General features: G+C 49.1%; 1 protein-coding gene across 2 annotated transcripts; it reads right to left on the bottom strand.

Annotated features, from left to right (window-relative positions):
* Nucleotides 1-118: 118 nt before the first annotated feature.
* On the bottom strand, nucleotides 119-20,446 carry LOC135904653 (neprilysin-1-like). Of its 2 annotated transcripts, XM_065435532.1 has the most exons (9): nucleotides 20,101-20,442; nucleotides 18,798-19,006; nucleotides 16,945-17,094; nucleotides 13,216-13,574; nucleotides 11,869-12,169; nucleotides 8,070-8,300; nucleotides 5,591-5,844; nucleotides 2,909-3,229; nucleotides 119-804 (listed from the first exon to the last, which is right to left on the bottom strand). In XM_065435532.1, exons 1-9 carry the CDS (start codon nucleotides 20,336-20,338, stop codon nucleotides 402-404), a joined length of 2,466 nt encoding a protein of 821 aa, XP_065291604.1. In that variant the 5' UTR covers nucleotides 20,339-20,442; the 3' UTR covers nucleotides 119-401. The 2 variants fall into 2 exon arrangements, with proteins under 2 accessions (XP_065291604.1, XP_065291605.1); XM_065435533.1 differs by lacking the exon at nucleotides 16,945-17,094 and having other exon boundaries at nucleotides 20,101-20,446.
* Between the last annotated feature and the right edge of the window lie 1,271 nt (nucleotides 20,447-21,717).

Consider the following 21,717-nt stretch of genomic DNA (forward strand, 5'->3'; position numbering starts at 1 on the left):
TTATTCAGACGCACCAAATTCTAGAGATACACGGTATCGCACGGCAGGAATCCCGACGCATGCTGTAGAAAGTCACGCACAAGCTTGTCAACAGGGTAACGCGAACGTTCGCGAGGTGCACAGTCACAAGACACGCTTTTATAAAAATAATAACCGCACGATAGAGAGCTACAAGACTTACAAGAGAGTTACAAAGAAAATATAAAAGAAGAATATCAGCCCTGGCAGTGTTGAAGCACGCAAAAGGGGGTGGAGGAATTGCCTTTAGAAGGACATGGGAGGAGGAGTTAAAACGAACGCGATGAGCGGGCAATGAGCTCCGCACCGCGACGCCGACGAGGCCGCGACGGCCCCAGCGGCTACGACACGACGACGTCACCGGTTCCCCCAACTCCGCGTCGTCACCAGATGCGGCACTTGACCGCGGCGGCCATCTTGGCGTCTTCGGCGCACCCGAAGGCCTCGGAGAACTCGAGCATGTTGGCGACGGCGACGTTGCAGAGCAGCTCGCCGAGCGTGCGACGCCCGAAGCGCAGGTCGAGCACCTCGCCCAGCTTGCCCACGCTGTGGCAGTGCGCGTAGCAGAAGCTGGCGAACAGGAGCTGGTCGCCCGACAGGGCGGTGACGTCGCGAAGCGTCTCGCGCCTGCCGCTCTCCAGCTCGTGCGCCTTGTGGGCGAAGAAGGCGAGCCGCAGGCCCGAGCTGACGGTCACGATCCGCCGCAGGAGTTTGCGCGCCGCGGCCGAGTCGTTCACGTGACGCGTCAGCTGACCCAGGAAGCAGCGCTCGCGCATCTCGTACTTCCTGCGAACGGGAACGATTCTCGTTCGCTTTGTTTCCAGATTTGTTGGTGAGGTTACTCTCTCTCTTTCTTTTTCTATTTATACTGGTAAACTAGCAACTAACTTTCAGCCGTGAGTCAGCGCTGGCGTGGTGTCGTCCTTAGTGTTCCTGTATATGCATATACAGGAACACTAATCGTCCTGCCTTTGTGTCGTAGTCAGATGCGATGCAAAAAACGCTCGTGTAACCGTGCATTGGGTGCAGGGTAAACTGCGGGTGGTCAAAATTAATCCAGAGTACCCACCACGGTGTGCCTCGATCATATCGTCATTTTGACACGTAAAATGACAGAATAATTTTTAATTCAGTCTGGTTTGTTCACGGTGCAGGTAAACATCCTCGTTGTTGTGTACCTGACTCTAACGATTGTGATTTTCTTTTTTTCTTTCAGAAGGGGTAAGCTTGGCCAAGAGGTACTGGTCAAACATCACTTGAACTAAGCGGAGGGTGCCACAATATGCAGCATACAAAAGGAGCGCCACTGCTATAGTAGAGAGAGGAAAAATTGATTGCGCGTGCACATTGCTAGTCATTACACTGCATGCACATACGCACTACTAAACACCCTTACAGTTATTCTTCAAGCGAACGTAGTAAAATGTGAAAACATACGCAAATAGGGAAGGTTCATTCTGCGTCGATTTGGCAACTAGGACTTTCATTCCACAGCTATACGAATTTCTGTAGTTTGCCCACTCCCCGTTGCCCCACTTATACCCCTGTCACACTGGGAGTTTTAATGTCATTCGAATCGAATGGCATTCGATGCAACGAATGTCATTCGCCCCCCGGAGCTGCTACACTCGAAAAATTAATGTCATTCGGTGGCGATATCAATGGCGATGATTCCGAAAAAAACGTCGCAACTAAAATAGAACAAGGTAGGTATAAAGTGCTTGCATAAGCATTCCATAACTTTAAATATATTTTTGGAACGTCACTTCACTGAAAAAAAAATATTTTAGTAATGCGTGTAAAAAAAGTTGTTCTATTTCAGACTATGTGGCCACTATAAGCCAAAACAAGGCTTAGCCACCTGAGTAGCCGATAAATTGAAAACAAACAAAATGGCTGACATGATCGACGCTGGACGACGGCGCTAAGTTGCAGGAGGTGATGCGATAAGTTGCTGCGTACTTTGCATTACGAGCAAGGCATAATAATCAGAGGAAGCGATTAGACGTTCTATGACCGACGAGCAGAGTGGCGGCAACATGGACGGCGGCATGGACGGCGGCCAGACGCTACTGAGCAGGAGAGTAACAACATTTTGCGACAGCCTGCCGCACAGATTTTGTCTCTTTAGAGTAACAAGTCCATTAAAACACGCAAACGTTATTGTTTCTATACGATTACGGTTTTCAATTTGCAAATACTGTGTCCTGTTTTGCTTTGTTTCTGGGGTTGAGAGTACACATTCGCTCCGAGTGCGAAGCCGAATGAGTTTCTCGAACTCATTCGATTGCCGAAGTCATTCGGTGCTAATGACATTAAATATCGCTGTGTAGCAACCGAATAATGTCATTCGATGCTAGTGCCATTCGGTTCGAATGACATTAAAACTCCCAGTGTGACAGGGGTATTAGTCTGGCGAAATAAAATCACTCTTTCATTGTTTTTGAAACACACGGAACTATTACGCGAGTCGAAAAACAACACGTTGCGTGCGTTAATAGATGGGTTACTCAAGTGTATACCATCGGCATAAATGAAAGCGCGTACAGGAAAGGAATAATAATAATAATAATAATAATAATAATAATAATAATAATAATAATAATAATAATAATAATAATTAATAATAATAATAATTCATCCCATAGTCGAGAATGCGATGGGCAATCACTCCGAGTCCAGTTTTTGAGCATTGCGTGTACACAGTGCATGCGTTATACGGTTTGAAGCACGGACGTGATTATCGTTACAAACACGGGCGAACACGGAAACGCAAACAAGGCACGCTATAAGTCGTTTTCCACTCATTCGCGTTTCAATTTATAACCCGCCCATGTAACGGCGAGGCGTAGCGAACGACGTCAAAAGCGACCGCGTGCGTGACGCCAACCTCTGCGTCTCGGGCGACCACCACAGGTTGGGCTTGCCGACGGCGTCGACCAGGGCCCCCTGCCGGTCGAACGCGCGCGTCAGCTCACGGCCCAAGATGGCGCCCAGCGCGCCGAAGTTGACGGGGGCGGGCGCGCCGCGGCTGTACACGGGGCGCGCCAGAACGTCCACGTTCAGCCGCAGCTCGTTGGCGGCCGCCTCGTAGGCGACCTCGAAGTGCAGCAGGTCCTCCTCGTCGGATTCGCTGCGGACGCCGCCCGACGACGACTCCAGCGAGCCGTTGGCGGTGCGCGGTGGGTCCACGCCGGGGCCCAGGGCGTGCCTGCGTGGATGCAGGCGCGCGATCGCGTCATCTCGCCGCGTGCGAGAGCGCTGGAGGAAAGTAACGCTGTCGGGACTGGGTTCTGACGGCAGGTTCTTCGATTTTTTCGCGCGAGGTACGCAAAGACTTTAGAAAGAGAGAGAGCAAGGACAGGAAAGGCAGGAAGGTCAACCAGACGAGCACCCGGTTTGCTACCCTACACTGGGTGTGGGGGAAGGAAAATAGAAAGGAAAAGAGAGAGGGAGTGAGCACTGAGTGCGCGTGGGAGGATGCACAGGGGCACTGTATAAACAGCCTCTTAAGCCGGTGCACTTGAAGTATTGTACTAGTGCACGAATCGCTTTTCGTGCCAGTGACGGGTGTGGCCACGGTCCGAGTATGTATCTTTGACTCGGGGAACGGTCTTGAGTTCAGTCGGTTTAAAGTTGTCCGCAGAGAGAGGCGTTGTACGTCGTGGCGAGGGCAGGTACACAATAGGTGCTCTATGGTTTCCTCGCACCCACGGGAGTCGCACACCGGGCTCTCGGCCATTCTCATACGACAGGAGTGGGCGTTCGTGAACGCCACTCTCAGCCACAAGCGGAACAGCAAGGTTGTTTCGCCGCGGGAAACGCTAGATGGCAATTGTAGCGGTGGCGTGGGGTCCAGTTTATGCAATCGGCAATTGAAGGCGCTCGGAACTCCAGAGAGCTTGTGACTTTTTGCATGCAAGTAGGTGAGCAGCCTTGTCAGTAACTGGGCAGCCTTGTCAGCAAGGTTCTTGCCGACGATGTAATTCCTTTGGACGGGCTACTATATACATACGGGGTTTTCACGAAATGCATTCAAAATTCATCAGGAACAGGCAAAGAATAGGCAAAGTTATTTTCTCTTGATTGCGTTTACCGCGGAGCCAAACATTCGAAAATGACTCGGTTTAATAATCTTGATTGCGTTTACCGCGGAGCCAAACATTCGAAAATGACTCGGTTTAATAATTAGACAACAAAGTATGTAAATTCAGCTAATTAACCATTTCTATTAAAAATAGCTATGCAATTGATCCCAATGGAAGACTCGAAGCGCGTCATCGGGTGAGTTTCTAGAAATCCAAGAACTTGCCGCTGCTACAGCATACAACGAATTCCGGACAACTTCACCAAGTAAAGCGAAATTGAAAACCTGAAAAGCAAAACTGCGACGCCCATAGTAGACACACATGAATAACGTGCAACTGCTTGGGCCTCACCGGTGGGCGAGCATCAAGCATGCGTCCTTATCAAGCCGCGATCTCGGTCGCTTCATGCTCTGCCGACGATGAGGCGCAAGGAGCAAGTCGCGCTCATAGGCGCCTACCAAGGGCGTGACAGCAGCGCTCTTGGGCTGTTGAGTTGCGCTTTTCCGTGTAGAATTGTTCGGGGAAAAAAAAAACAGCGTCAACTTCTTGCATTTCTGGAAAGGGTTAGGAGCTCCACGGATGCATTCCATCGGGATCAATCGAAACTGAAAGTACCTTCAAAACCTCCATGGGTCCAAGAATACGGACCATGCAGACGTCTAAACAGCTATAGGTGAGGCGAAAGAGAATTATAGACGAATAAACAGCCACTCACGAACATGTTTACTGTTATTTGATACGCTCTTGTTGCTGTTGTTAACTGTTCTTTAGCTGCATGTTTATTGTCTAATTCTTCGCCAAGTGAATAAAAAAGAAACCGTCCAAGAGTATTATTTTCTCTTTTCTGGTTTTCACGAAATATTCCATATGCATCCCCACGTTCGAATGTGACAGACACCTTGTGACAGTCACCTTGACAGTAATGCTTTGTGGTAGTAGTGGAATAAGCCGAAGGGAGCATGTATACTTCGCGTGCAGGGCTGCCACGGTAGAATAAAAGCCTCCGTTGTCACGGAAAGTGGAGAACAAACAATAGCGGTTGCCTCTGCGTTGTTTCTACTAAATATCCAGATATTACGCACAAAGCCGAATAAGAGACCAACACACACCAAAACTCAGTTGGAAGTTTGCGCTTGCGTACGTCGTTCCGGGTCGTCTGAAGGACAAGGCAACACATATGTGTCTCGTACATCAGCTCTATTGTCCAGGGCTTTTACAACGTTCATAAAACTTAACCAACTCCTCCAGCTATGTTGACCTTTGCCTCCAGCTTTGCGCGCAATAACACGATATCCACTGACCGCACCCAACTAGCCCCAAGCATTTTCTTCAACTCTTCCTATATAAAAGCGTCACGCGAGCAACAAACTACGTCACGATCACGCGCTGTGCAGATAGGCGTGCGTGCGCACAGCACATACCAGTGGACTCCGAGATTACGCGCGCCGGCAGCGAGCGCGATCTCGGAGGCCATAGCGACGTACCGGAAGGCGAGCCAGTTCTCGAGGAAAGAGGGCGTGAGGTCCGGCAGTCGAGCGTATCGCTCGTACTCGGGCGTGCGTCCGTCGAACACGAAGAACTTGGGCAGCTGCTCGCGCAGGTCCCCCAGCTTGGTGAAGGCGCGCACCCGGGTCTCCGGGTCCATCCACGTGGCCTGGCGGAGCCGCTCCTCCAGGGTGCTCCGTATGCGCTTCACGATGCCCAGCACCTCGAACACGGCGTCCGGCGACAGCAGCACCTGCCCGCGTGCGCCGAGGTGCGGCACACACTCGCTCACACGCCGCACGTATACAGGAAGTATAGCAGACCATGAACTATAGGGATGACGCCTTCTGGGAATTGTCAAATTTCGCCGCTAGCTGAGTCATAATTAGCCATCTTATTGTCCGGTCTGATGAGCTTCTCAAGGCTGCTGTACGCCCTCTCTGATTGGCTGAAAACGCCATGACGGAATTTGAAAGTGTCCAGAATAGGCGCTCCCGAGCTATAGTATTTAGCCTGCTATGTGATGCCTGGAAGAGCGACAAGGATACAGAGATGCACAAAGGAGACAACAGCGCCGGTTAATTTGACGACTGGTGTTATCAGCGTTCTTGCCGCGACCGATCGTTCGAGTGTGAGATCCTTATCATTCATCGGATCATGAGGAACGAGGGGCAGCTGGACCAGGTCGTGTAATGATATACATTAAAAAAGAAAGACCAGTGGTGTCTATCAAATCGAAAAAGTGGTATACCGGTGAAGCAAGAAACACAGTCGAGTGCAGAAGAGGATTAGGCGAGACACGGAAAGCTTATGAAATTATATATAGAATTACGCATCCAGTTGACGCAGCACATGCGTCAGCACGACTGGAGATCTCTAAAAAAAAGGTATCTGTCTTCCAGTGAGCTTGATGAGGCACCACAGACCAACACTAATCAGTTTATGCAGTATTAATGCGCTGAAATTGATGGTTTGACGACTCTCGTCTGGTGGTAGGGTACCTCACGAAAAAAGAAAAGAAAGAAAGAGGTAGTGTTTAATGAGCATCGGACGTTTCGGCTTCCAAACGCCAGCCTTGTTCGCAAACACTAGAACGAGCTTAAGTACATTTCCCGACCTATAGCATCTTGCGTATGCGGGCGGAAGATTCCCACCGTTGCGATTCTGCGTTTGTCCGGCATACCGCAGCCTAGATGTAGCAAGAGACTCGAGATATCACCGTGTAATGCAGTTGATTTGGCAGTAATGGAAGCCTTGTGCCAGTCAGCTTCCTAATTGGAGGCTGACTGGCAATGGAAAGCACGTTCTTTTTGAAATCATACGTATGTTGCTTCAAGCGCTTTTCGAAATTGCCGCATTCGCTGATGTAAACGCAGGGTATTCTATATGCACCACCTGGAGACCTTTCATTCTCTAGCCTGTCATTCGTATTTGAAGTACACATGCGTATGTGAAGTACACATGCACATCACATGTTGGTCAGCTAAGTGTTTGTTAACAAAGCTCCGGTACGGAAGCCGAAACATCTAATACTTAACACCAACTTTCGGTATAGGCGTCCTTTATTTTCCTGTGGTATTAACCATGAACCATAATTATTTCCTCCTGAACTAATATACTCTCATTCTCGCGACGGTAATGTCTCCCTTACTAATGTTGTAAGCGAAGGTCAAACTTCCCTCTCTTAAATCATCGCACCGAAACCTCCACGCCGGTATATACGTCAGAGTGATGTCTCGAACATCATAGTAATTTCACATAATTGGGTCACGGTTGGCACAGAAAAGGTTATAGAGACTTGCCATATAGGGAGCGTGCTGACTCCTTTAGGTTGCCACACCCGTGTCGAGTTTTCTGGCATTACTCACAAGGTGCATACGTACTTACGGTTCGAAATTATTCTAATTTCTAATTATAAATCGATGTACGAGAACAGTACTGTTATCTAAATTATTTAGCTGGTTAGGTGCGCTTGTCTAAAGTTGATTAAAAACCTGTGTAGTCCTCAAAAACACGGCTGCATTTCCCAGAGGTACTACGAGGTCGTCTACGAGTGGTTGGGCATGGATGAACTGTTTCTTTTTTCTTTTTTCTTTCTTTTTTTTTTCTACGGCGCAGGAAAGCGGTCTTCTTGGGTGTTGCAATTCTGGACACGTGATCAAAATGAGAAGTTTCGTTAGTATGCGTCACCCCATTTCTGGCAATTTGGCGGTTGTTCCATTTACTCATTAAATATTTACTATGCTACTTAAGTTTACACGCAACTAACATTTCACAGAAATTTTATTGTGCAAATGCACTCTCCACGACCAGAATTAAGGTGAACAAGTTCAAAATGTTCTTGACGTGGAACTGCGTTCGCGCATTGCGCGGTTAAATTAGGCTGATACGATAATGCCGACGACGACCATTATCACGACGATGATGACGACTGCCATGTCACGTGACAGACAGAGTCGGGCGCGCGCCCATTAATACCTTGGTCACGAACCCCTGCCACTGGGGCCGCAGGAGCCTCTGGGCGAGGGCGCGGCAGTGGGTGTGCACGTCCAACGCCCCGCACTGGCCCCGGGGCCAGAGGAACTTGGTCTGGCGCAGCGAGCGGAACTCGTGCGACGTCTGGCAGGCGAGCGTCAGCACCAGCCGCCAGCCCACGTACCACGACGAGCGGCCGTTGGCCACGTTCTCCAGCAGCACCGTCAGCATGGACTGCGCATGCGCAGGGAGGAGAGAGCCGCGCGGATGTCCTGTAATTACGTCCCAACTACAGTGTACTGTACACTGTAGACTGTAGTACACTGCAGACTGCAAGTACACTGCAAACTGCAAGTACACTGTAGTCTCAACGGTACACGACGAGCGGCCGTAGGCCACGTTCTCCAGCAGCACCGTCAGCAGGGACTGAGCATGCGCAGTGAGGAGAGAGCCACGCGGATGTCCCAACGGTATACGCCCCGCGAGACCGTAAATACGCATCCTCGGTCGATAAACTTTGGGACCACTTTCACTTGCGCGCTCATTGGATAAGGCGGCAGACACACACCCATCGCTTTAACGACACGACTTGCGCGCTTGTCGTTAACGTCGCACAAAAGTGAACGTATACTGCCCCGAAAGTGATCGATTGATAATACCGCTTCGGTAAGGTTCAGCGTTTCCGGACATAATTCTCGTAAGCACTGGATAACGGTAAAGATCATTGCGGATTCAAATTTGTAAGCCGAAATTCCTAACATCGGGGCTCTTGTGACCCTGCATGTCATCACGGGAACGCCGGTCGATAGGGCACCATGTATTATCGCGAAGCGGAAAAAAAAAGTATATCGATGCATGGTGGAGGACCATCTCTGTACTATGCTGTTCTTTGTTTCCCATAGGGGAGGAATGCGAAAGAGGCCCGTGTACCGTGCTTTGGCTGCACGCAAGTTAAAGAATAAACGTAGTCGGTCAAATATAGTCCGAAGCTCTTATTCATCCATAAGTACCTGTGCGGTTTAGAAACGATATAAACTACATATTTTACCCTAATTTCATTGTTTTATTTATTCTCCAAGAGCTCCCAAACAATCCGCGTCGTATCGTTGTGCGACGTCTTCGTACGGACGGTATCGACCACTCTGATCGCACTACATACGATGCCATTAAGGAACCATCGTACAAATAACGATGCCACTGTAGTCATATTTAACGTCGCGAAACTTCGAATTTAGGCTGTGAAAGAAAAATTGAAAAAAAAAAGAGACAGGTCTTGAATTTTCCATCGGAAATAAAACTTCGTAAAGAGGGCTCTAAAGGGCGCCTTGCATGTATTGTAGTACACAAAATTTCAATAGTTCTTAGTCATTATTATTCGAAATATTTGTACATGTAAGTACAGCGTCCTGCGCCATAGGAATGCAGCCAATTCGGTCTAAAATCGAATCCGAAACCATGTACTCAGAAGCGAATCGCCTCAGTACGGTCCCTAGAATATTCTAGGGACCATAACCTCAGTCGAGGAGCGTACGCGGCTGGCTGGGGTATATACCGGTACGGTATATACGCCAGACAACATCCTCAGCCAGACAGCATCCTCAGGCAGTCGAGCCAAAATGTCGTAAGCGCGGGTTGACTTGCGCCATAAAAGTTTCCGGCAATACAATATGAACGGCGGTCGCTGGAACATCAGCGTCATATCCCACGTATGAATGCGAAGGAAAAAAAGGCATCTCGATGGTGGATGAAAAGGGAACAAAGGAAAAAGAAAAGCGTATAGCTTACAAGGAGAACGCCAGGTTATCAGCGTTAACAGATCATATTCAAAACAATGCATGCGAGCAATTTATCTTCCCCGGGGAGCATAATGACGCGGAGAGGATGGCGCCTAGCCAACTTTTTCGGAAGCCAACAACGCCATTTGACTCTATGCCATGTTATGCAATGCGGAAAAACACGCCGCTTCAGGAATCTGGAATCTATACCGAAGACAGGCACAGCGAGGCAGCTATACTTTCTGGCAAGTTCAGCTGAAAGCAGAAGAAGTAGAAGAAGAAGAAGAAAGAAAGAAAAAAGGATAAAAAGAGTGATACCCTTCAAGTATGGTATCGCTCTTCTTGACTAAGTTTTACTGGTCAGCCCGCCTCCAGCCAGCTAATGGCTATTGCAATATCCCGAAAAGTTGAATGACGTGTGGCGAGACAGACTTATAAGAATGATTCGAATTACTTCTGGAAACTTTTTTCGCGTTCTTTATTTAACACACTGCTGCAGAGCAGCCAGTGTCATTTTTGCGACGTCAGACTCCCCAGCCGTCTGTGTTATGTGTTATTCGAAGAGCTGTGCTATTGCAATCAGCCGTGACCTTTCCAGGAAAGCTGCGTCGAAAATAAGCCTAAACGACAGCGCGAAACCCGCCAAAAAAAGTACGCAATAAAGTAAGTTTATAACAGAAAGAGACATTGCGGGGAAAAAATGAAGAAAAACGACGCAAGGAGAAAATGTATCCGTGTTTCCCACGCAATGAAAGAGGCACGAACACTGCAGTTGCTTTCGGTGCTATTCAGAGGCCCGTATTCTGGCTCGATCGCTTTCCTTTCAGTGAACGCTGATTGGCTATATAAATAGGCCAGCGACAGGAAGCGGCTCCTTGATCCAACGAATTAAGCTTCTCACCGGACGCTATACGTCACACAAAAGTTCAATTATCCCTAAAATTTGTCCATGTACATAAATGGGACCCTATAGTTTGAAGCGCGCTGCCTATGCACGGACTCCTAATGTACAAAACACTAATCTGGTCAATTCTTGAACATGCATCTATAGTATCGACCCCCCACCCCCTCCCTCAGATAAAATGAAATTGACAAGGTTGAGTCTGTACGGAACAAAGCTGTTCGTTTTACATCTGCCGTAGATATATGGCACGGACGTTTCACCTTCTTCTAACCTTACTAATCTGAACCTAACCCCTCTGTCAACTCACGTCACCACATTGAAAGCTTAAACCTCGTCATGCTGTACCCGCTTAGATAAATAGCTTATAGATAAATAGATTAAGTTAGTTCACTGAACATTTCCGTACTCCTAGCTCTCATAGCCTTAACCTTTCAACGTTTCGATCTAGGGCGGATACTTTCACCCCCATCTCCCTTTAACATTGGACATTAGAATGCGTTGCCTGGAGATGTTTGTTCATTGCCACTGACAGATTTTTTGTTCGCAATTGATATGTGATGCTAACCCCACGCCTAAAATTGCACCAATGGCGCTGCAGTATGCAAAAGCAAGCAAACAAGCAAGGAAATAAATAAATAAATAAATAAATAAATAAATAAATAAATAAATAAATAAATAAATAAATAAATAAATAAATCCTTGATCTGAACTGGGCACAAATTCGTGCTCTATGTTTGGTACAAGCTTCTGGAGTTAAATTCTATAGTTGGCTGTAAGACCATACACTCATTAAAAATTTAAGCCCTTAGGGGCTTATCCTGTCCCACAAAGATAATCGTCATCTGTCTCGCCCGCATTTCCTTTTCTTTAGCGCTGCGAGCCCGGTCACGAACGGTTTGCGCCCGCGTATCGTGCCAGGGGATAGACGTTCGCTCGCTTAACCTAAAGAACACCAACGCCGAGGTGCGAGTGCCACTAGGAGACACCCAAGTCAAAGACTAGAGTCGCCTACCACTTCAAATTTATTTTTAAATTTCCGCCCGAGTCAAACGCTGGTGTAGTTCAAAAAGCGGCGAAGCCTCCGTGGCTGAATATGTAGGACTCAACAGGGGGGCGCACTCACGTTGAAGTACCGCGGACTGTGCACCTGCACGGGGTCGAGCCCGTGCACGGTTCCGCCCAGCGGGTGGTACTTGGCGAACGGCCGCAGCCACATCTGGTACGTGGTTCCGGGCAGCACGCTGTAGATCCGCGTCCAGGGCACCGCGAGCCGCGTGTCGTCGGCGGGCTGGCGCACGAGGACGCTGTCCACGCTGACCACGGTGTCCACCAGGTCCACGTAGTTGGCCTCGCCGCCCAGCAGGGTCGCCACGGTCGCGATCAGCGACTGGTACGCGCGCCGCGTGGCCGGCCCCAGCACGCTCCTGCGCAGGCGCGGGCCGCCATCTTCCTTTCTCAAAAGAACGTTTCAATGCGAGTCGCGTTATTGATGCGAAAGCATTGTGTGTCCCGTGGAGCAGAAGAGCCGGCGCTGTGCGCAGCGAGTGGCATGAAAGATCATCATCAGCGTGAATTAAGGTGAATCAAAGTGAATTGAGGTTGATTAAGGTGGAATAATGTGGATTAGGGTAAGTTATGATGGATAACGTTGATTAAGGTGCAGTAAGGCATATTAAGGTAAATTCAGGTGGAATAAAGTGGATGAAGGTGGATTAACGTGGATGAAGGTTGAATAAGAGAGATTAAGGCGGATTAAGGTTGGTACAAATTATAGAGCAAGACCGGTTAAGGTAGAGCTTCAATTTAAGGTGACGCTGGCATAAATAAGAAAAAGCTCGGTGTTTTTTAACTATGATTAATTTATTGATTTTATTTATTTATTCATTCATTATTTGTTCGGGGGAGGACAGGTAAATCCGCCAGCAACGCTGCAACGTGCAAACACAAGAAGTGACCTTATCAGGTTTCGCATTAGAACATCTCGGTGCTCTTAATTCGCTAAATTTTGTTCTCAGGTGTCGCGTTTCAACACAAGAGATGGGTTTACCACCCGGATACAGGCTTCGGTAAGAAGATGGGCGAGGTTACCATGGGCATGTCACTGTCACCAGAGAACTTAATCTTCGTCCGCGCACGCAGTAGAAATGAAAGGTCACATAATGTTAAGTGTGTGGGTCAGTGCGTACCCGTTCACACCGGCGACTTCAGACGTGGGACAGCGTCGCTAATATGCAGAATCAACGACGCAGTAGCAATGGACAGTGCGCGCTCCCACAGGATGATCTATGATCCGCGCGTTTACAACCTGAACGACTATATATTTTTTAAATTCTCCGGTACTCCACCGATCTTTCGCCCCACAAGCGATTTCGCATCCGCGATCGCGCCAGTGTGAACGGGTCCGTCCGTCGCCGCTTTTCCTCGTCGTCGTCGACGAACGAGGAAGAGGGGGTTGGGGGGCCTCGCTCACGCGTCGGGCACGACGGGCTGCAGCACGACGGTGCGCCCTCCCGCGCGGTCGTCGGCCGGCGCGAACCGGTAGCGGAACGCGATGGCCAGGTTCCAGCGGATGTCCAGCTCCAGCAGGTGGTCGAAGAACTCGGGCCGCTCCGGCGCGTGCGGCTCGGGCCACCGGCTGTTGTGCAGCCGGAAGAAGGCGCGCAGGTCGTGCAGGCTCCGGCCCCCGCGCGACAGCGAGCCCACGCAGGAGCGGTACAGCGCCACCACCTTGTCGATCTGCGACTGGTTGCGGCGGGGGATGGCCGACGTCTCGAGCGCCAGCATGAGGCGCCTGCGCACCTCGCGCTCGGCCTCCGTCAGGACGCTGACCTGCGGCCGCGCGGATGGGACGCGTACGCACACCTTTCTTTCTACCCGTGTGCGTACGATTCGACTGCGCGTTTAAATAATTACTGACCTAACGTTATAGACATACGGTGTACGTACAGTCAACAGCAGAAGTTTACGAGATGCGGTTTCCCCTTCAACTGTGAATTCCTGCACTGTGAATGCATGACACTTCGTATTTAATGAATCACTGCGTAGGTGGCGAAGGCTACTACATGCTGGAACATTTAATTATAGTCTGTGTGACCCCGCTTCGTGGGAATTCAGCGTCTTGGCAGATCCTGCGTCCCGTAAACTTTTGCTGTTGACTGTACATGCTGCTACGTACCGATAAAATCGATAAATATATATATATATATATACACACGGTGGGACAGATAAAAAAGAAGTCAAGATAACTGACAAAAAAAAAAACATCCGTGCACCATTCTATCAGATGTCTTCGACAAAGAAGTCTGACATTTGATGTCTTCCTTTGGATAGGTGGACCTACACAAAGGTAGGCCAGCCTTTCTGAGGCACTTTATCGCTGTTTATGGAACTTCTGTACCACAATTTTGCAACATCGAAATTCAGCTCCCCATTTTTTGTCAAGCACCGACTCCAATATGTCCGTTCCCAAATTTTCAGGCCGAACACACTGGCTTTAGGTGTGCTATTTCCGTACAGACGGGCGTTAACAAGCCAACAATCCGATTTAGTTCCTCGCCGCAGAGCGATGCAGCAAATGCGAGTGCTCAGTGTAAGGGCGGCTTCTCCACTCGCTAGGTGCGCTTGCAGTGAAGACCGCTTCGGCGAGAGATCTCGCTACACGAGCATGCGCGAGCTTGGGGCATGTTTACCGAGGATGAATTTTATCGCATTTCCGCCCATCTACTTGTGACCGTCTGCGACTGATGAACGACAAAAACGACAGTTGGGAGACGGCCGATCAGATATATAACACAACCATAACAATTGCAAGCGCAATGCAGTAAGTCATCAATTTGATCGGCGTTAATGTACACGTTTCAGCGCACTAACATCCGCTGTGCTGTAATAATTATCCATTACAGACATAAGACTGAGAAAGCGCGTTACCTCGTTCAATATGGAACTGACCATGCTGACGACAGAAAAAAAAAAATGTATATGTCGCAAGGTTGTGCACGTATTTTTTCGAGCCTTGCAGGTCGCGCACGTACTGAATCAGGATTGATTGAGCACGTCTGCAATGGTGGAGCGGAAGCGAGGCCAGGAAATGCAAAGGAAAGAAAGAAAACACACTCCATCGACGCGAGACATTGCAACACCCCTTTGAGCCTTCCATCAGCCCCGGTGCGCTATAGATAGCCTAAAGCTGCATGACGGCTTGGAAGTATATCCCGCGCACAATGTCATGGGAATTATTCTAACAAAAAAAAAGGAAAAAGGATCGATGGATGCGACGTTGTTGCGATCTGCACTCATGCGCCTTTTCGGCAGAGAGTCCGTCTGCGCACTTGAGATATATCAGTTCATTGCAATTAATGGATATCTCTTCACGACTTCGTTAAACGGTCTTAGCTAGGGCATGTGAAACGAGCCAATCATGCTGTCTGTCGGCTTGACAGCGTCGACACTTTAGCGCCAAAATCGCGCGTCTCTCTGCCTCATTAAAAACAACGAGAGAGAGAGAGAAGGCAAAATGGGGTTTAATTGTGAGAAAGAGCGAAGGACCAACGCCAATACCCCTTACCCATCGCGCCGCCCCCCTCCCCCTATATCAGAGCTAAGCACCTATACAATTTTTTTAACACTTTTTTAACACTTTTTTTTAACTCTACGCTGGCAAAGGTAGAGGCTTGGGCGTGTGGGCGTGTTGCTAATTCATCGTGACATAAGCATAGCGCGAAAGACGGGGACAAAATAGAAGCTGTGTGCCTTTCTATCCCGTTTCTGTCTTCCGCGCTGTGCTTTCTACGCGTCAGTACTCTACGTGTCAGCCTAACTTATGCAGGCTTCCTTGTAAATATTGAGAAAAAAAATTATGCTTATTGTCAGAGCTAATACTACTCCAGTTGCTGGACGTCTTCGGTAACGGGCAACGAGGGATGAACGAGAAAGCGGGGTAGACTTCTTTCATCCCCCTGGCGCGTTCTCTCAATTTCTGAGTCAGCGGCATCCGGCATTGTGCGCAGCGTCTCCCAATTGCCTTGGAGAAACGGACTCGATGAATAATGTCGACAACGTACTGCCGGTATTTATCACCCGTTCTTTAGATGGGTGGGGTGCTAACGCATGAAGCTCTCTCAAGTCGTTTTAGATAATCTATGCTATATAGAAAATCTATGTAGCTTTCTCGTGTTTTTAATGTCTACGGGCTTGTGGGGTTGCACCTTTTGTGGACTGTTGTCTACAGACTTCCTGAAAACGACCCATGGGACCTTAAAAAAAGAAGACCTGTAATAAAATGGCTTTGGCACCAACTTTGTATAGGGAAAATCTATGGATTTTTCAAGGGCAAGTAACCTTTCGATAAGCAGACTGAATTCTAAAGGCGGTATGCATGTATGGAACACTTTATGCAAGGGATTAACAGAGGTTGGCCAGGAATGTCGCTATGGTCAATGTTTCGACGAGGAGACTTGCCTTCGTCAGGGCAGTCAGGTCAGCAAGCGCTCTCCTCGGCAGCGTTTATGTACGCGTAGCTCACTCCTCCCCTCTCTTCCAAATAGTGGAGGAAGAGAAGTAGGTATGTGGACCGTTCAAAAGAGAAAGAAACATCGGGTTTAGTTGAGATAGAAAGCTAAGAATCAAATCAACGCCGGTACCCCTACCTGTACCCAATATACCACAACTAAATCAGACCCCCCCCCCCCCTTTTCTTTTTCATGAGTCTACTTCCCTCACCATACTCTACGCATCAGCTTACTCTCTTCATCCTCCTTCACCGAGAGTGGGGGGGTGGGTGAGGGCGGAGTGAGTAAACTATGCACACAGGGCCGTGCACCGTTATGAGAGACGCCTCAATATCATTAAAGCCTGCATATATAACCTCAATATTTCTTCCATAAGCTTTACGGGAGAAATGTACCTCACACAACGCATATAATGATGACGTCGATATACGAAATAACAGTTTTCCGGACTTTACGCTGGACACCAGCTGCCGTGAGCTCTTGAATACTTATGAAGCGTTTCCCCTAAAGGTGGCCGACCCTGCATGCAAACTCTGCTAAGGAAAACATTCGCTGCCCCGACGAAGGCAACTCCTCTCGTCGAAGCCTTGGCCACAGCGACATTCCTCGTTCAACCACCGTTGCGCATTTCTTCAAGCCACGTCTTCCCGCGAGCTTCTGTCCTGTTCGGGTCTCTGCGAGGGATGACGTACTTGGTACTTGTCATCTTGCAGCGGATGCCTTCGCTTCCAGCCCTCGCAGACGTACTCGTAGAAGTTGGCGCAGGGCGATGTCTCGTGGCTCAGCGAGAGAAGCAGCGTGCGTGACACCTGGTTGCACGACGGCGAAGAGCACGGCTGCTCCTGCACGCCGAAACGATAAGGTCGCTACACGCGCACAGTCCTGATCGCACTATAACACCTCCGGGAAGCAACCCTACTGCTGCTTACAAAGCGGCCGAAGAGATGGGTACACAGTTCAGTCGCGTACAGTGCGTGAAATACAAGCGGCCACGTCAAAAAAGAAAGAAAAATGTTAGCTAGCATAGTATACAAAATAAATTAGGAAACAACCAACCTGAGAAACGGTTGCGTCGGTTTTAATGTAGTAATTGGCGATCTCTTTCCAGAGCTGTCCTTGATCGTTTGCATGTACTGGCACGAATAGGGATATACCAGTACCTGCTGTATCCTGAGCACTGACAATATATCCTAGTAGTCAGCGTTATAAATTTTCCTCTGTTTATCAGTGAAGGCACGACTTCTCGCAGACGGCCCCTTTGAATGTTTCCAAGTCAACCGGCAGAACGAGTCCCGCAGAATTCTTTTCAGCTGAGCAACCATGTGCTACTAAGGACTCGCTATACATATACACTATCGTTTCTTCCCTATAGTTCCCCTACCACGAAACAATATGTTATAACTGTTATGACTGCTACCGGGCGGGAACGGCATCCGGCCGGACTGCCAGGAGCGTAATAACGCTCACACAAGAAAGGGAACACTTCAGTGACAGCCGCTCCGGCGCGTGCGATGACGTTTTCCTCATCGGCCACGGCGAACGCGGTTTTTCTGTCTTCGTTGTCGTTTTCACTTTGCAGCACCATATGACTTAACCCATTAATGTCGTATTGGACTACTATGAGCACGGTTTGAATAGCATATGATAATGCGGATCCCTCACACTCTGGGAATCGGAGGACACGAAGCTTATTTGTGTTAATACATCTTAAATGTCATGTAGACGCCAAGTTTACACCTCTTGCAAAGACAAGTCGGTTGCACCTCCCGATCGAGATGTCGGTAAACGTCCTTCGGGGTCGCATTGAACTATATGAACACCATTTCCGGCGTGCGCCAAATTACTTTATACGTTAACGTCACAGCTGCTGTGACGTGTGAACGCGCTGCGACACATGCTTCCTCCCGCGCTACGGAACTCTCCTCGCCGCGACGCAAGTGTCCCTCTTCATGTAAAAAGAAAAAAAAACTTGTTTTATTTAGGGACATTATCTTAACGCAGCTCCGACGAACACAGCACACATCTGTGAGACCGCCCGTTGCATCTATAATCGGCGAGACAAAGACACCAAACCCGGATAACGTAGGCGCAATAGGCAAAACTATGCTCCATCTGAGCGACCGTAATGCATGCTATCGGTATCGCCCAACCAATCCCTTTGACATGCATTGCGTCACCATGTCCCTGCAGCTTTGATTACAATGTATCAGGGATCGGTCCGGTTTTGATTGCATCTTCTCTGGTGACAGTGCAATTTACCCGTGGGAAGAGGCAGAGAAAGCAGCTTCGCTTTTTTAACTGATCGTTTAGTCGACGTTCCCAAACGTGGTCCGACGATGCGCGCGCGCTGTTGTGGTGACCTATATATACCTCATGTAACCGCACAAAAACAAGGGACAAGGAAGGAACACACAAAACAGGCGCGGACAGTCCGCGCCTGTCTTGTGTGTTCCTTCTTTGTCCCTTGTTTTTGTGCGGTTACATGATGCATTCCAATAACGACCACCAACTAGCCCGCTTATCCCTGTTAAATAACTATATATACCTGTAACGCGGGCACGTGTTCGACGCTGTGCGGTTCGCCGCCGACGTCGCCGGCGGCCGAGGCGAGGCTGGTCGCGCCGCGCAGTCCGGCCCGAACGATGAGCGCCAGCGCCACGAGCACGACCAAGGCGGCGCCGGCCACGCACGTACCGTACACGGCGCTTTCGTTGAGGCGCCCCAGCGGAGGCTGGCTCCAGCAGGACAGCCGCTCTGCGTGTGCGCATGCGCATCGCAAAGGTGCGCGCGTTCTTGCATCAATTACGCGTTTATCCGACTTGTCCATCATGTTTGCATGTGTGTGCTTACGTCAATGGACGCAGGTGCGATTGGTGGTGAACGCGGTCGAAGGACTTCGTAGAGTGCACATACATTCTAGCAACAGAGGGAACCTTATAGCAACTGTTTGAAGGACTGACTTACATACGCTCTAAGAAACGGTTGCACCGTTTGGGGGCTTATCTCGTCCGCGGACAATAATCGTCGTCTGTCTTGCTTGAGTTTTCTTTCTCTTGAGAACGCTGCAGTCGGTATACTTTCCTGTCAGGAATGCTTTGTCACTCTACTAAAGCGCATGCCGTTCGTGACCTGGAAGTATCGTACATGTAGCGTTGAGGAAAGGAATGGCACGCATGATTATAATTATTAGGATTATCTGGGGGCAAGATAAGCACCAAAGGGTGCAAATTTTTCATAGGGGTGTGCTCCTGCCAAATTTGACTCCTTTTGAGAGTCTTCGTACACCTCCGAAGTAGTCCAGAGTACGTTCACTCCCATTGGGCACACCTTTGTTTTTTGTCAAAAAAAAAAATATTGTTCCTGCTGCCTTTGAAGTACCGCGCGCGCTTCATCTGCCTCCAGACCCAATAAACCCACGGTCCGCTGTAACCGTAGCAGCGTTCAGTTCAACCAGCACGCGAATAGTTCGGAGGCGCGAGAAATTTTTAAATGAGAAGGGACAAGCGACGTTCACTACCTGAACGTCTGCTCAAAGCGTTTGGCGATTAAAGCTGTTAGGCGCGTGCGTTTCTAACAAAATTCACCGCAAAATGCCTCTAAAGTTTCTCGCAGCTGCTCTAACAACAGTTCTACGGCGATTCCTCTGCCCGCATGTACCCTCTCTCCAGTATACCTATATGTAGCTGATTTAGGCACGAGAGGCTCTGAAATGGCTGGCCCACACGATAATCCTTCCTGTTCCGTGGCGACGATTCTGTTGGGTCAACAAGACATTAAACAAAACCTGCAGTGACACTTGAACAAGCGCGTGCTGAAGAACCACGACCGGTCGTGTGAAGAACGCTCACTGCGTGCCGTGTTGACGAAGCTGGCCGCCTGCGCCGACGCCCTCCGGGATGCGTTCAGCACCGAGTCCACCACGCGATCTCTGCGCTCGCGAAACGCAGAGGGCCGCTGTTCAAGTTGCAAAGCCTGCTGGGAATGCTGCGGCTGCGGGGACTGCTGCCGTGGTTCTTCGGTCGGCTGCTGGCCCTGCTGAGGCCCCCAGCTTTGTTGGCGTTCCCGACCCTGAAGATGCTGCTGCATGACTCGTAGGAGATTCGAACGGGTTTGACTCCACCTGACACGTCACGAACGCGAGCTGTGATGCGCGTGCTCTCGTGCTGGTGCTGCTGCGGCTGCCCTTTAACAATGGCACGTCATGATGATGATCTCCAGACCATGACGCATACGCCCACAAAGGGGGGTTGGTCAATGTTGCAGATATAGTATTTCAAAAGAAGCGATCATCGTAAGTGCGGCTCAGCTGGCAACACAGCTAACGAGCCGCGGGGACGTAGCCACGTGATGTCTGCGTCACGTTTCTTCGTATAGACATGGCCATTCCAGTGCAGCATAACATCAATATTTGCCTTACTCTGTGGGCATACGGTGATGTGCAGCACCATCGTCAACTGTTTGTACAGTGCAATGCCGAGTAACAGGTCGGAACTTCGTTTCAGGCTAATATCTCAGTTTTTCTATCATATTAAAATCCTTCTCTCTCTCTCAACTCCAGATGTTAACATGCCTTGCCTATTGTTTGCACTTAACTTTAGGCACACGTTAAAGAACCCCAGGTGGTCGAAATTTCCGGAGTCCCCCACTACGGCGTGTATCACAATCAGATTGTGGTTCTGGCACGCAAAACCCCACAATTTTAGGTTTTTATATTGTTTATTTGTTTGTTTTTCTTCTGCACAAATGTCGCATACCCACCGTGGGAGATCGACCTGGAATTGGGCCGTTTGGAGAAAATGGATTAAAAAAAAATTGATCAGAAAAGAAAATGCTAGGGGAAGGTGTATTCTGCTGGATGTGCAAAGTGGAACAGTCATCATGCTAACATGGATAAAAATATAGGTAATTAATTATTATAATTGACTGTTTCAGGAAGGCAGCCGATTGGTGTCAGGAATAAAGTCTTTCATCGCTGTGCAAACATTCTAGTGGCTGGAAGACCGGAACGTTCATGCTCAGGCCAAGCTTGTTTATAGTGACATCCGTGGCGGACCCTGCTGCAGCACCCTGCAGGACCCTGCTAGCTAAGGTCCTGGAAAGAGGACCGCAGTATTAATAAATAAATAAAATCGAGCACCCTTCTTCTTACTAAGGAAAATCGTCGGCATGCAAGAAGAAGGTGGTCAATTGTTTCTGGTTCCCCACAGTGTATACACAAGGCAGATGCCGCCAAACCAGGCCTAGCTGTGTGTATAGAAATTTAGTGTTGGGGTATAGGGCAGCGCAGCCTGGTTAGTGTAGCATCTAATCTACGTGTTGTGCAGAATTTACGGCTTAAGGGGTGATGGCAGTGACCTAGCGACAGTGGTGTATGTGGTTGGGGGAGCGGCAGAAACTAACGCCCCAGTCATATGGAAGCTTTCGCTAATGAGTCGGCACACTCATTCAAAGGCAAGCTTTTGTGC

The sequence above is a fragment of the Dermacentor albipictus genome, chromosome 2, assembly GCF_038994185.2.
Source record: "Dermacentor albipictus isolate Rhodes 1998 colony chromosome 2, USDA_Dalb.pri_finalv2, whole genome shotgun sequence".
Taxonomy (NCBI): Eukaryota; Metazoa; Arthropoda; class Arachnida; order Ixodida; family Ixodidae; genus Dermacentor; species Dermacentor albipictus.

What these genes read in the sequence shown, in the direction of transcription:
- LOC135904653 (XM_065435532.1), bottom strand. Translation starts at nt 20,338, where the DNA reads ATGCAGCAGCATCTTCAGGGTCGGGAACGCCAACAAAGCTGGGGGCCT. An exon ending in AACACGTGCCCGCGTTACAG is followed by an intron (nt 17,095 to 18,797) that starts GTATATATAGTT and finishes TTCGGCGTGCAG; the next exon opens with GAGCAGCCGTGCTCTTCGCC. An exon ending in CAGCCCGTCGTGCCCGACGC is followed by an intron (nt 12,170 to 13,215) that starts GTGAGCGAGGCC and finishes GCGCCTGCGCAG; the next exon opens with GAGCGTGCTGGGGCCGGCCA.